Genomic DNA, 14310 nt, shown 5'->3' with positions numbered 1-14310 from the left:
CTGGGGCAATCCACTTGATACCAGCTGCCAAATAGACCCTGAGCCATTGATTACTACCCTTTGAGCCCAACAATACAGCCATTTTTTTGATTCACCTCACCGTCCATTCATCCAACCCATAGTTCCTTAGCTGGATTGCAAGACTGTTGTGGGAGACCATATCAGAATCCTTGCTAAAGTCCATCTTTATCATATCCACTGTTCTCCTCACACTCACAGAGCCAGTCATCTCATCGTAGAAGGTAACCAGATTGGTCAGGCATGAGTTGCCCTTGGTGAATCCATGCTGACTGTTCTTAATCATCTTCTTCTCCTCCAAGTGCTTTGAAATGAATTCCTTGAGGACTTGCTCCAAGATTTTTTCAGGAACTGAAGTGAGGCTGACTGGTCTGTAGTTCCCCAGATTCTCCTTCTTCCCTTTCTTACAGATGGGTGCTTTATCTGCCCTTTTACAATTATTTGGGACCTCTCCTAATCACATCTCAGTTTGGAGCATGGCTGTTTCACAAAAAAATGATTGCGGCTAATGTATTTTTCCGTAAAATTCACTGTTTAAATTGTGCTGGAAAATGACATGTCACCGGATCAGGGAGCCGAAATAATAGGCAAAGCAGTGTAGGTTTAAAGTATATAGAACAAACTGTGGCTGACTGGTCTGCAAATGGAGACTGTTTTGTCCCAGACATTTGACAGCATTATGGAATATAGTGGTACTGCAGGAATAGGCAGCATACTCTCAGACAGAAAAAGAAGGCAACAGTTACCAAATAAATTGTTCATTGAAAAATACTTCCTCAGCTTTATTAATACAGGTGTCCCTCGATTTATGGGGGGTTCTTTATATGCGAATTTGCACTTTGTGTTGAGCATATTTAGACCTATAATTCATTATATGTGAGGTAAATTCATTCTCATGCAATCAGCATAGAGATCTCCCTGCTCACGCAGGTAAGTCTGTGTGGGGAGGGGAAAGGACCATGGCCCCACTCACCCCAGCCCCGGCTGCAGCGGCCCTGGTTGTAGCTGATGCCAGCTGCCTGCAGCTGCTGGGCTGCACTGGGCTCTGCCTGTACCCCTACACCTGGGCTCACCCCAGCTCCTGGGCTTCACCATGCCCTGCTGCAAGCAGCTGGTGTTGGCTGCTCCTGGGGCCACTCCTCCGCAGGCTGGAGTGAGTATGGACAAGTAAATCCTTGGGCAGAGCAGAGCGTGGCACTCACCCCAGCCCATGCTGCAGCAGCCCCGGGAGCAGCCGGCACCAGCTGCCCGCAGCCACTGCGCTGCACCGTAATTCGCCTGTCCCCACTCACCTCTGCCCCGGGCTGCTCTGTGCCCTGGTACAGGCAGCTGGTGTTGGCTGCTCCCGGGACTGCCCCAACACGGACTGGGGTGAGTGCCGTGCCCTGCGCTGCCGAGGGCTCCACTTGTGCTGGACCGGTCCCAGCAGCAGCCAACACCAGCTGCCTGCACCAGGGCACAGAGCAGCCCAGGAGCAGAGGTGAGTGGGGACAAGTGGAGCCAGGCACAGGGGGCGGGAGGAGCATGGTGCAGCCCAGCAGCTGCAGGTAGGTAGCGCCGGCCGCTCCCAGGGCTGCTGCAGCCGGGGCTGGGGTGAGTGCCGCTCTGTTCCCTCTGCTTTGCTGCCTTGTGCAGGCCCAGGAATGGCACCCCTACTCCCAGCCTCCCATGCTCCCTCCCTCCCCACTAAGTCCATTAGCACCAAGAAACTTCTCTTTCACTCACTGTTCACTTTCCCTGATACCCACACTTTTTTCCCCATCAATCACAGCTATTTCTAGGAAACATATTTATAGATGTGCAGTCAAGGGTTTCTCCATTTTAATTCCTGAAGTTGGTTTGGTTTTTTTACATGGTACATTATATATTTTTTCAGATTTCAATACTTATGCCATATTATTTTTATTTCTCTTATTATATCCTTCAGCTCCACCACTTCGATGGCAGTGTGCTACAGTTATTCTTGGGATTCTCTGTCTGTTTTTTTTGACAGCAACAGGAGTTTTGGGTTACATGGGTAAGTTCAGGGTGAAGGAGCCACAGCAGATGTGACAGGAGTTCTTGTAATGTTTTGGAAGGGCAAGGTAGTGTTTTTTGATGGCTCTGGGAGGAGACTGAAATGCTATACTATTTGCACTATATCACTGAAATACTAAATGTCTGTGTGGGGTACATGCAAGATGAAGCAGGGGGTGGGACCTGGTAAATGGGGGAGGCTAAGCTGGGACATGAGCTGTGTGAAAGCTTTCTGGTTTGCAAGTTCTTGCAGTGATTTTCTTTAATACATGCCTTCCTCTTCAGGTTGAAACATAACTCCTAAACAGAGTAGAGACGTAGCACCAGAGTACAGCAGTATTTGGATACCAGATAACACAGAGCCACAGGCCTCCAAATCCCTACTTTGATTTGGGGAATTAGATATGTTCAGTGTGGAGCTGGGAATCAAGATGAATTGATTGCAGAACGGCTGGTAGAGTGGAAGTGAGCCAAGGGGCTGGTGTCCATGTCCATAGCACCAGACAATGAGAAAGAGACCACCAGCATGCCCTTCTGGCACAATTTCTATGTATGCTAAGTCAGTGCTGTTAGCTGGAGCCATTTCATAGTCCTCTTGGACCTTCTGGACATCCCTGCCCACAGTCCTGGCGTGTAGGAGGCAATGTCCTATACAGAGTCCCACCCGATGGTGATGACATGGGCTTTGCTCCTGAACTCTAACCTCATCTCTGCCCCTGACACTAATGAAGTGACCTCACTGTACCTTGTCTTTTTTCTCCATCCGTGACAAAAGTGTACAGCAGAAAGACTGATATTTTTCACAGGAGAGAGAGTCCATCCTTTTTTTTTTTTAATCCAGAAATGTTTTGAGTCAATTCAATATTAAAATACACAAGCAGATGAGACTGTCCCTCTCTGCCTCTGTAGCTGGGCTTGTATAGCCAAACTTGGACAGATTTAGCATTCTGAAAGTGGGGTGCAGATGGTGAGGCACATCATAACATAGAAAACAACGCATAGGTTTCTCCAGTTAAGGATAAATTAGAAGCTGTGCTAATATGCTTGGGGCCTGGGGCTGCATTACCCAGGTTAAGGTTGAAGCAAACAGACATAACCTCGTTGGAGTGAGTTATAAACAATCTGAAGGGCTAAGAAATCAGAGCTTTCTTAGGAGGAGCAGTTAACAGACGGCAGAAAGCAACACAAAAGCTATCTCAAGTGGTGGAATATGAGGCGCATTAAAAAGAAGAGAGGGTTATTAACACCTGTGGAACAAAAAGTTGAGAAGGGATCAGGTAGATTATAATGAGCCATGAAATCAAGTGACTCCCTCAGCACTGCCTGACTACAAATGCTACTGCCACTCCCAGGCAGTTGGGTTTAAATTGATTGGTGCAGGGATCAAAGGGAGGAGCAAGTGCACAATGCACTCACCCTGGATCTGCTCCTGTAGCTCACAGCCTGCCTCAGCTGCAGCACAGTTGTCAGTCTCTCTCTCTCTCAGTAACAGGGCAGGGTCCCGTCCCCTTTACAACCCATTGTCCCCATTGCTGGTCGCTCAGGTTGCACTACATCTCCAGTGGTGCACCTACTGTCATTTGACCTCCATGATGCCCCTGTCACAGGGGCACTCTGGTGCCCTGCTCCTATGAAGAGATACAGGTGCCGGTTGCTGGGGCAACCGCAGTTGGTCAGCTGACCAGAAGGGGCAGGCCCTGACCTATATAAAGGTGATCCAGGCTGAGGCCAGGGAAACAGTTCCCCTTTGGCAGTCGAGGAAGAAGGAGCTCTGCGGGAGCAAGCAGAGTAGGGAAGTCTGATGGCCTGAGCAGCTTCTGGTCAAGGATACCGGGTGGAGGAAGCCCTGGTAGGGAGCTGAATGAGGGTTAGCCATGTTGCTTAGAGTTTATGTGGTAGCCCCGGGGCTTGAGTTTTCTGTTTATAGTATACAACCGGAAGACTGGGCGAGGCTGTAGGGGTTGGAGGAGGCCTCACAGGAGCTCCCCAGTAGCATGAGGTTCCTGGCGCCAGAGAGGGCGTTGCGTTTTGGGTATATCGACCCCGGCCCCAGTGTGGTCAGTATTGTGGGGAAAGCCCCAGTGGGGGCACAGGCGAGAGGCCCCAGTGGGGCGCTGGACCCAAGAAAGGGGTCTGGAGGCCAGGCACGGCTATGGCCACCTGAGCCTCAATTGCGGGAATCGCGAGGCGAGGCCCCAGTGAGGGCGGAAGCGCAAGCAGAGCCCCAGGGAGGGCGAGAGTATCGCGTTGAGCCCCAGGGAGGGCGTATGGGAATAAGAAGCCCCAGGGAGGGCACACTAGTCAGGTGCCAGAAAAGGCACAGCAGTCGGGATTAAAGGCCGGGTAGGGCTGATGCCGCCTGAGCCCAAGTGGGACGAGTCCCAGTGCGAGCACCGGCGCAAAGCCGAAAGTGGGCATGTGTTAAGCCCCGGAGAAGGCGGGCGTATGAGAATAGAAGCCCCAGGGAGGGCGACTGTATAAAGGCAAGCCCCAGGGAGGGCGAGAGCATCGCAGTGAGCCCCAGGGTGGGCATACAGGAATAAGAAGCCCCGGAGAGGGCGAGCGTACGGGTAGAAGCCCTGGAGAGGGGGGCATAACAAGAATTGACCCAATAACATCCGGTACATCAGACAGGCTTGGGGCGTGGTATAAGGGGTGGTAGGAGCCACACATGGCCCATGAGGCTGGGTGCACCAATTGAACCTAAGCAGAACAGGGGCCACGGAAACGAAGAGCACCGTGTCAAAAGGGGACAGAAAGGCAGCCTCCCTTGACTAACAATTACCATCAAAGATGTGGCGGGCGAGAACGAGGGTGCTGCATCGCCTACTTGGCACGGTAGGGGGCGTTAGGAGAGATCACGGCCGCTCCTAGGGCCCTGTGCCATGACAGCCCCAAGCATCTCAGTCAGAGGGTTGAGAGCCGTGTGTGAAAGAGACATGAGGTGAGCTGGGTGTACCTAGGTGAACAGGAGGAGAGATGGCCAGTAGGTACATCAGTATCAAGTGCCCCAAGTCCTTGTGGCACCCCGCATAGATGCAGACTAGGGCCAAACTAACTGGACAGAAAACATTTCACTTTGGTTCATCAAGTCAAAATGCTACAATTCTCCTGATTTCAAAAGGTGGAAACCAGAATGTTCATACTTACAGAAAGTGGTAGTTTTGCAGCACGTGCATTGACCATTTGAAATAAATTCTGTATACAATTCTCATCTGGGTCTGATGGTCACTCTTACAATTGCAGTAGCTGGGGACAAGCCCCATTACCATTGTAGCCTGCGATCACACTGGACAGGAGCAGTGGCATTATGACCCAAATGCTCTAAGGTTACAATTACATCATGGTTTGCAATACTCATACTCATTTCTATCTGCTTAGACCATATAAAGGAGGAGGGAGGCAGGTGGAAAGGTGAGCAGGCAGGTTTCCATTGCAGATCTGGGGCTCACTATTGAAAAATCACTGTTATTTCCCTCAGTGGAATAAATGCTCTATCTGAAGACTTCAAGCAGTAACTGTGGGTCATATTAGTGTTATCAGGTCCTTTTTTTCACTGTAATCAGAGAATGTCGGATCTGTGAAACTCTGCTGTAACACTGTCGTGGTGTTCTGAAGTTTTATTCTCTAAGGACAGACAAGAGCAGGGAAACGTCACCCAGCTGCTGCCGTCCTGCCCAGGCCAGCATCCAGGCCGTCCAGAAAGTCCAGCTGAACAGCCTGGTGATGCAGGTAAATGATGGAATAGCAGGAGATGTACATTCAAGACCTATCTGGGAGACTGTCCTTGTACCGCAGAGTTTTGCCTTCCCTCTGAAACATGTTGACCTTGGAGAAGGGAAAGAATCATAGAAAATTAGGGTGGGAAAGGTCCTCCTTAGTTCATCTAGTCCAACCCCCTGCCTGAGGCAGCATCATCCCTATCCAAACCATCCTATACAATTCCCTTGTCTAACCTCATAGGAAAACAATTCAGTCAACCCTGACACAACCACGAGGCATCATGCCCTAACCTGCCACAGGGCTACAGCAGCCAATGTCCTGCTTCTCTAAAAGTTGTTTATACATGCTCAAGAGATCCCAGAAAGAGGGCTATGCCCCCAACTACAGAGGAAGGCAACCCCCTTGCCACAGTCCATACCCATCTTCCTTCCTGACCCCAGATATGGTGATCAGTCTGACCCTGAGAGGAGGGGCAAGACCCTCTAGCCAGGAACCTCCAGCTTTAAGTCCCAGCAGGACCAGTGGTGCATTGCAGTCCAAATTCTCGTCCTTGGTTGCAGCCAACAGCCAATGACTCTAGGAAGGCATAAAGAAACCCTGACTCATATAGGAAACAGGGATGGGGGTGGGGGATGGGGGCAGGCAGGGGAGGAATTCCCTCCCAGCCTAGTACAGGAACCAGAAAGGTCCAGAAACATGGGAAATACCCAATGTAGAATCCAGGCCTAGCCATGCCTCCGTCATGCCTGACCAGTGGTTGTGCGATTTCCCCTTGAATGCCTCCAGTGACTGAGAGTCCACAACTCCCCTCACAGTATATCCCACTGCCTCACTAGTCTAATAGCCAAGAACTTTTTTCTGGAAATCCAATCTAAACCTACTTGGCTGCCGATTCAAGGCATTGGTCTGAATCCTCCTCTTTGCAGCAAGAGAGAAAACATGAATTCCCCTTCTTTGTGGCAGCCTTTCAGGTATTTAAATATGGCTGTCAGGTCCCCCTTTAATGCCTTTCCCACAGTCTAAACACGCCTAGCTTCTTCAGCCTTTCCAGGCATGGCTTGCTTTCCAAACCCTTTATCATCTTTGTCACCTGCCTCTGGACCCTCTCTACCTTCTCCACATCCTTTTCAAAGCACGGAGCCCAAAGCTGCACGCAGTACCCTAGAGGAGGTCTAACCAGTGTCAAGTAGAGGCACTATCACTTCCCATGTCTTCGACCTAAAGTTTCTATTGAGACATCCCAAGCCGCATTTGCCTTCTGTGAAGCTGCGTCACACTGCAGAATCAGACGGAGTCTGTGATCTGCCAAGACTCCCGGATCCTCCTCCATAGCGCTGCCATCCACCGACGTGTCACCAATTTTATTTTCATATTTTTGCTTATTCTTCTGAGGTGCAGCACCTTGCATTTCTAGAGACATATTTTAGAGACATGAGGCTCTTCAGCCTGGAGAAGAGGAGGCTCAGGGGGGACTTGATGGCAGCCAATAAGTAGATAAGGCGTGTGCCCCAGGATCTGGGAGAACAGTTGTTCACCAGAGCACCGGGATAGCAAGGTCTAACGGCCACAAATTTCTGGAAGGACGATTTAGATTGGACATAAAGAAAATCTTCTTTACAGTCCAAGTGTCCCAGAGGTGGTGCAAGCACCTACTCTGAACTCATTTAAGAGGGGTTTGGATGCTTATCCTGCTGGCATCACTTGATCCCAGCAGACTTCCTGCCTATGGCAGGGTGCTGGATTCGATGATCTCGTGAGGTCCCTTCCACCCCTAATGTCTATGAAATCTAGGAAGCTTAAGCCAAGCTTTCTAATCTTTTGAGACTGGATCCTTTTCCTTTGCATCTCCCGTCCTCCAATATGTTCACAGATCTCTCAGAGATGTTGCCTTGGGACCCCACTTGCAGGAAGGAGTGAGGAATGGGCACTCCTCACTGTCCTGCTTCCCAGCCTGACTCCCTCCACTTTCCTCTTGGTTTCAGCTCAGGATAGTCCAGGGCTTCCTCCGAGGATGGATTTCCTCCCATCTGGCCCCAGTTTTGGCCACGGTCCTGGTCCTGAAGATGTCAGTGAATTTAGCAGGAGTGGCTGGGGCTTCCCTCAACACTTTCTGGCCATACACTTTCTCCTGAGGAAATGCAGATCTGTGGCTCTTCAGCAAAGTGTTTCTGTGTGAGAGGGACAAAATCATGGCCACAAACTTGTCCCCTTCAAAGAAATGTTGGAAAACAATGTTGTTCAAAAGGAAGGCTTGATATTACATAAAGGGAAAAGGAAAAAAAAAAAGATTTGGCCTTTAGGGCATGAGGTCTCGTTTGAAATTAAGGAAGCTTGCGGGGGGGAAATGTTAAAATTGGTAAAAATTCAAATGGGATACTTTCAAAATGTGGAAATATTTGAGTGACCCAAACAGAGAATGAATTGGGGTTTTGAGATGATAAAAATGCCCATGTGATTTTACCTTTATTCAGGATAGGAAAATGGTTTGACCTCTCAGAAGGTTTCAGGAGATGAAGAACCACTTCCCCAGGCCACAGCGGGCATCGCTGTCCTGATTCCTTTCTGAGGCTGGCTCCTGTCACTCAGGGCCCGGTGCTCCTGGCTCTTGCCCACCTCTCAGTGTGGGGTCACGACGTCATCTCCTGTCCCCAGATAGAAGGTGAAAGAAGAAGGAAACAGAAATCCCTCTGTGGACAGCAGTGTCCCCAGCACTGGAGTGATGGGGGATGGGGTAAGCTGATCTGTAATGTGTTTGTTCCAGGGGAGAAGTGTCCAGCACGGTGGGCTGCTGCTGAGGGCAGGTCCTATCTCTTTCCTCCTGAGAAAGGAACTTGGGAACATTGTAAATCCTCCTGCAAGTCTCAGTCTGCCCAGCAGCTCAGCATTGGGACAATAAGAGAGCTGGTGAGTGCATGCTTCCTGTAACACTATATCAGTGCAAACTGTCTAGCTGAATGGGCATGGCTCTGCTCACGAGCTTCGCTGTGGGACACGTCTCAATGCTCAATTTGTTGTGGGGAAGGCAGGTGTCGGTGGCTGGGCAAAGGCTGCCTCAGCGTGAGGTTAGCCAGCAGGCAGCCCCCATGCTGAGGCCCCCTGTGCCCCAGCAGCCAGGGAGTGGCATGGGGAGACAGGGGAGCAGGCAGCCCAGAGCTATCTGCTTCCCCATCGTGAGGCTCACTGCATCCCAGCCATCCAGGGAGCAGCTGGCTGGAGTGCACGGTGCCTGAGTGAGGCACTGCTCAGCAGCACATGGACATGGAGGAGTAGGCAGCCCCCGCATCTTCTCATGTGTCCTGTCACACAGCACATTGGTGTGCTTGGCATTGCTATTTTTTTCACAGGGTTTATTTCCCTTTTTTTTTGGTCCTAGGAAAATCCCAGCAGCAAATTTTGCCCAGCACTGCAAATTAGTAGTGCCATATCTGGTTTAATGTGTAACGCATGTGGTTTATGGCAACACAGAGGTTTGCCTGCCACTAACTGCATGTGCCTACAAGTCTGGATCTGGACTCTGTGAGCAGAAAATATCCAAAGCCTCAAGGCCTGGTTCTGTGGTGCCCTCCACCTCCTCAGTTGGCCCATCCTCCATATTAGGAGCTGTGCAGGGGTCTACGATTTGGCTGGTAGCTGAGCACACTACTCAAGGGGAAAACTGTGGCCTAAGGAAACATCCAAGGCTGCAGTGTAACCTTTGGCAAAGCAAAGACCGGGCCCCTGGGGCGTTCCCATTGGAAGTTTTGGAAGAATATCATTATTTGGGCTCTTACCATCACCCTGAACTATCTCCACACATGTTAATGGGATTTTTCTGGCATCTAAAAGGTCTGGGCTGCCATTCTGAATATATCAGCCCGAACGCACCTGGTTTTTGGAGGTAATCAGTAGGTGAGCGAACAGGTTGTAACCCTGGAAGTGAGAACCCAGTATTACCTAGAGGGATGATCTCTGCACTGAGGTCTGCATGGGGACTGTGTGTGGGGAACAGCCACAACCCTGCTAGCATTTTCCAGGCATTTGCACTCCCTGACAGCTGACACCTTCTCTCCATTTTAGGATTTCATAAAACAAGAATTATATCAATATTATGAAGATCGTAACGGTGTTGTCTGGTACTACCCCTTCTGGATTGGACTGTCATATGATCCTGGGTCCAGGAAGTGGGTCTGGGAAGACAACACAGAGCTGTCCTCTGGCCTGTAAGTCTGTGTCACTAGGGTGACCTCACCTCTGCACCAACATGCATCACTCGCACCAGTATGCAGTTCACCATGGAACTGGGAGCTTCAGACTGCACCAAACAAGTGGGGTCTTGAACTTTGCCAGTGACTCATCTGGCAATAGACCCACCCCCAGCACAGGTCCCAAACAGCCCCCCACCCCGCCCTTTGGCAAACTGCTGCTCCCCGGTGCTCTTGCAGAGCTGTGGTCTGATCAAATACAAGTATTTAAAGATGTTAGGGACCTTTCATCTCGACTCGGCACACACAGACCTACAGTTTGTAAGCCCAAGGGAAACTGGTGTGGGGTGGCCTTGGGAAGCCTGTTAGTGCAACAGCAGAGGTAGGACCAAAGCCATGACACCTCTTCTTGTTACTAACATAACTTCTTTCTCTCTAAAGCTGTCTGTTTTAAGATCCATAGTCACTTTGTAAAGGGCAGCCATTTGGGATTATGCAATGGTTCATAATATTTTATCATTGCTATGAGACATGAGATGGTGAGAAAGGGGAGGCGGTATACTGACGAGACACTTAGTACATGAATTTACACTATGGATGCTGCCTACACTGAGGTGATCTGTGGTTTACATATGAGACTGTGGAGGCTTTTCTCTCATGAGCTATAGAAATGGGGACCCCTCCGGGAAAAACAGTCAGCTATAGGAGGCAGATAACGAAAACTGTTCAGCATGTTTCATTCCAGGAGCAATTTCTGGCAGAGGGGAAATTAGGTGAGGAAGGGGTGCAGATGGCCAGAATGTGATTTTTAGTGCGCCCTGTTTTGTACCGTGTGCCACGAAAGTGCAGAGACTCTCTGCTGGGAACATCTAGTCCCACTCAATCACTTGTAGCCTTGAGCAGAAAAGCATCCCAGACCTTCCTGGTCTTAAACCATTGTTCAGCGTCACCCACTGTCAGTACAACCAGCACAGAGAGCCCCCAGCCCTGTGTCTTGGTATGGTGTGCTCAGGGGGACAGACATGAACCATAAACTTTGCACTTCTGTTCCAGGTTTGATCTCCAAGACCCCGGTCATCTGAATGATCAGGGCAGGGTTTGTGCCTATGTCCAAGGCGGGAAAGCTAAGCCTGGAGGCTGTGGAGAAACTCACCTCTGCATTTGTGAGAAGGAAAAAAAGTAGAGACACATTAAAGGGAAAAAAGTGGGAATGCCAGCCTGAGATGCTACATAGACACAGGAAAACATCATTTCTTTCTGCCCCCTCTGGACTTTTGTGTGTGTGCCTGTTTCCTGGATCTCTCTCCCCAGCAATGAAGCTGCCTGTACTGGAGCCAACAGACATGGATACGGCTGTCCTGCTTACATCCTCAGATCTCACTTCCTTGGTCCTGTAATTTGAACATGTTTTGGCAGCCACTTGGGAAAAGAGAAAGTGTGAAGAGGTAACGGTGTGTATGGCCATAGGAGCATCACAGGCCCCTGGAAATGAGAGATGGAAATATACCTGCCAACTTACAGTGACTGCCCCTGCCCAGGCACACATGCCCCCTGCTCCTTGCAAAGCAAACTCTTGCCCAAGTGCCAGAGCTACAGGGATAAGGTTTCCTTCACTCCCCTGGGGAGACTCCATGTCCTCTATATGTTATAGGAATTATACCTTGCTTCTGAAATAAACCTTTGCCCATTACGCCTGTATCCCTCTGCATGAATAATGGGGGCAGAGAGGTGAGGAAGAGGTGCACACCTGGCAACTCTGTTAGGCTGGTGTTATTTCAGGCTGTGGGCAGCCAGGTCTGGGGGTCACTTCAGGCCAGGAAGTCAGAAGCCAGGAGATCTGTCTGGGGAACCAAGTGGAGGGTCCAGAGGCTCAGGCAGAGCACAAGATCAGGAGGCTGGGTCCAGTTTCTGGGAGGTCGGGCCAATGCCAGGTCAGCTTTTTGGAAGGTCAAGCAGAGAGCAAGGTCAGGAGGCCACCTAGGTCACGTAGGCAAGGAATCCATCAGTTAGTAACAGCACAAGCCAAGGGTGCACAGTGTAGGAACAAGGTTGAGCCCTGTTGACTAGACATGATCCATTGCAGGTGAAGCATTTCTGTGGGAAGGAATAGGGGTCAGCTGACCTGGGTGGCCACTATGGTGGCAGGGATTATGTGTGTGCCTAGGCCTAGGTGGAGGATGCTTGCAACCTGCGCCTACCAGTTTGGTATGGCAGGGAAGTGTGAGCTGGGTTTGAGGCACTGCACTGGTTAGGCTAGAGCCCCTGGGTCAAGGCCTCTGCCTGATGCTACTGCCCCTCCTGCCAGTGTGCTGCTTCAAGAACCCCTTTCAGGGTGGGTTGGCCTAGGTTTTTATGAGTGGTCCTTATAACATATTCTGTACCAAATTAGCTCCCCTATGTGTTCCTCTTGTCCCTACCCTACCAAATCTACTAGGTATTGTAATTTCCCTCATCTCCATCTTGGGCTTGAAAGATATCTTTGAGCTAGTATTCTTCCTGCTCGTGCACCATTACGGGTGGTGAAAAAGGTTGGGATGAGTGAGGGAGTGTGCTTTCTGTGTACGGCTCGAACAGGGACATGTAAAAGACCAGATGGATTTTCAGTGTTATGAGGGGCAGATTGGATTAATTCTCTGGGTGATATGGAAAGGGCTGATATACCTGTAAGAAGGGGTGATGCATAGGTGGTGCACACAGGTGCACATGTGCCCTGTTTGTGGCGGTTCAGCCCCTGCAAAAAGGCACCATTGACACTGTCGGCAGCAACTGCAGGCGGTCACGACTCGCCACCCCGCTGCTGGTGTCTGCGGGCAGTCCCTGGTCACCTCTGGCCGCCACTGCCAGCATGCAACATTCATGCCTGTAAGCCAGTTTCTGAGAGGGCTGGTGAATTTGGAGGTGTTGTGTTGACAGCCATACTTTGTGTCCAATCGAGTAATCAAGGCCCCTGCTGCTGATATTGGTCCACCTGTCCTTTGTAAACCTCCTTTGCCTTTTCCAGCTGGTCTTTTAGTACATCTATACACATGCTGTGGGGTGGAGGGAGAGGACACTTTAACTAGAGCGGTAGAAGTGAAGGCCTGTTTCAGATGTTCTAATGCTTGCTGGACAACCTTGGTCCAGTAGAACAGGATTTTTTTTTTTTTATTTGCAGTAACATATTGAAGGGGCTTACTACCTTGGAAAAGTATGCAATAAAAGTTCACAAACCCTAAAACCCTTGGAGCTCTTTCACCTTGTTTGGGGCTTTCCACTCATAGATGGCCTGAACTTTCCTTGGGTTCATTTTTAGGCTTTCAGAAGACAGACCAAATCCAAGGAACTCGATTGTCATTTGGTTGAACAAGCACTTCTACATTTTCATCACCAGGCCGTGTTGGCACACCCTTTGCTGTATTGTTCAGAGGTGTGTCACAGGTTGGCTAGGTTCTTCTGAGAAGATCACAATGTCATCCAGGTACACAATCACAAATGGTTGCAGTACGTTTCATAGCACACAGTGGATAAAGCCATGGAAAGTCCCTGGAGCACTGGTAAGTCTGAAGGGCATATCAAGTATTGAAAATACCCATACTTTTGCACTCCAGCTCATTATGGATTCACAGGAGGTTATAAGATCCCCAAAGATCAACTGTACTGAAGATAAAAGCTGTTCTGAGCTGATCAAGCAGCTCTGAGAGGACACCTTTCATTAACATATCCAATTATTTCATCCCTTTGATTGAGCTGGTTAGTGCCAAGTTCACTTAATTTGAGCTGGTAAAAAGACCCTTGCTATGTTGTGTTAGAAGAACTTCTCACAATGATAAAAAAAGATCTAATCTAATCTAATTGAATTTAATCTAATCTAATATAATACAATGAACCTGAAGAGCTTGACAAAAAGAACTCAAAGCCAGCAGATAAACAAAATGAAAAATTAAGCAGGTTATACAAAATGTAGGCAATCATTAAATAAGACTAAATATAGATCAGGTTCAACTTTAAAGCATAAAATATGATAAGCTACCCTAACAACCTCCTCCTCGATGTTTACCGATAACATCACTGCATAGAAGTCAGTCTAGTAATGAGACTCTGCCCCTGCTGCTCAAGGCCTGCATGGGTTGCAACTATAAGCCAAACTCTTTACACAGTGAGTGATCATTTAACTCCAGGATTTCCTGACATCCTTCTTATTGAAGGAGCTTGTCATATTATTGTCCCTGCAGCTGCTGAGCTTGATATCATTCTAGTTTGAAATATAGCCATTTCGTTTACCAGCAGAATAAAATCATAGATACAAGCAATATCATTTGCACAGAAAGCAAAACTACAATACGATGGAACATTCAATTTAAAAATCCCAAACGCTTGGACTCCATCCAATCAA

The 14310-nt window shown here is 49.3% G+C and overlaps 1 protein-coding gene across 1 annotated transcript; it reads left to right on the top strand.

Moving 5' to 3' along the window:
* The first annotated feature begins 1955 nt into the window (after window positions 1–1955).
* LOC149851748 (C-type lectin domain family 1 member A-like) lies at window positions 1956–11265 on the top strand. Its single transcript, XM_090030419.1, has 5 exons — window positions 1956–2035; window positions 5653–5766; window positions 8519–8661; window positions 9814–9956; window positions 10992–11265. The coding sequence occupies exons 1-5, from the start codon at window positions 2032–2034 to the stop codon at window positions 11119–11121; spliced, it is 534 nt and encodes a 177-aa protein (XP_089886545.1). The 5' UTR covers window positions 1956–2031; the 3' UTR covers window positions 11122–11265.
* Window positions 11266–14310: the final 3045 nt, after the last annotated feature.

The sequence above is a fragment of the Crocodylus siamensis genome, unplaced genomic scaffold, assembly GCF_052110815.1.
Source record: "Crocodylus siamensis isolate JL-2025a unplaced genomic scaffold, ASM5211081v1 HiC_scaffold_290, whole genome shotgun sequence".
NCBI classification, from domain to species: domain Eukaryota; kingdom Metazoa; phylum Chordata; order Crocodylia; family Crocodylidae; genus Crocodylus; species Crocodylus siamensis.
This window is presented reverse-complemented; position numbering and strand designations above follow the sequence as displayed.

What these genes read in the sequence shown, in the direction of transcription:
- LOC149851748 (XM_090030419.1), top strand. An exon ending in TGAACAGCCTGGTGATGCAG is followed by an intron (nt 5,767 to 8,518) that starts GTAAATGATGGA and finishes TGTTTGTTCCAG; the next exon opens with GGGAGAAGTGTCCAGCACGG. An exon ending in TTGGGACAATAAGAGAGCTG is followed by an intron (nt 8,662 to 9,813) that starts GTGAGTGCATGC and finishes TCTCCATTTTAG; the next exon opens with GATTTCATAAAACAAGAATT.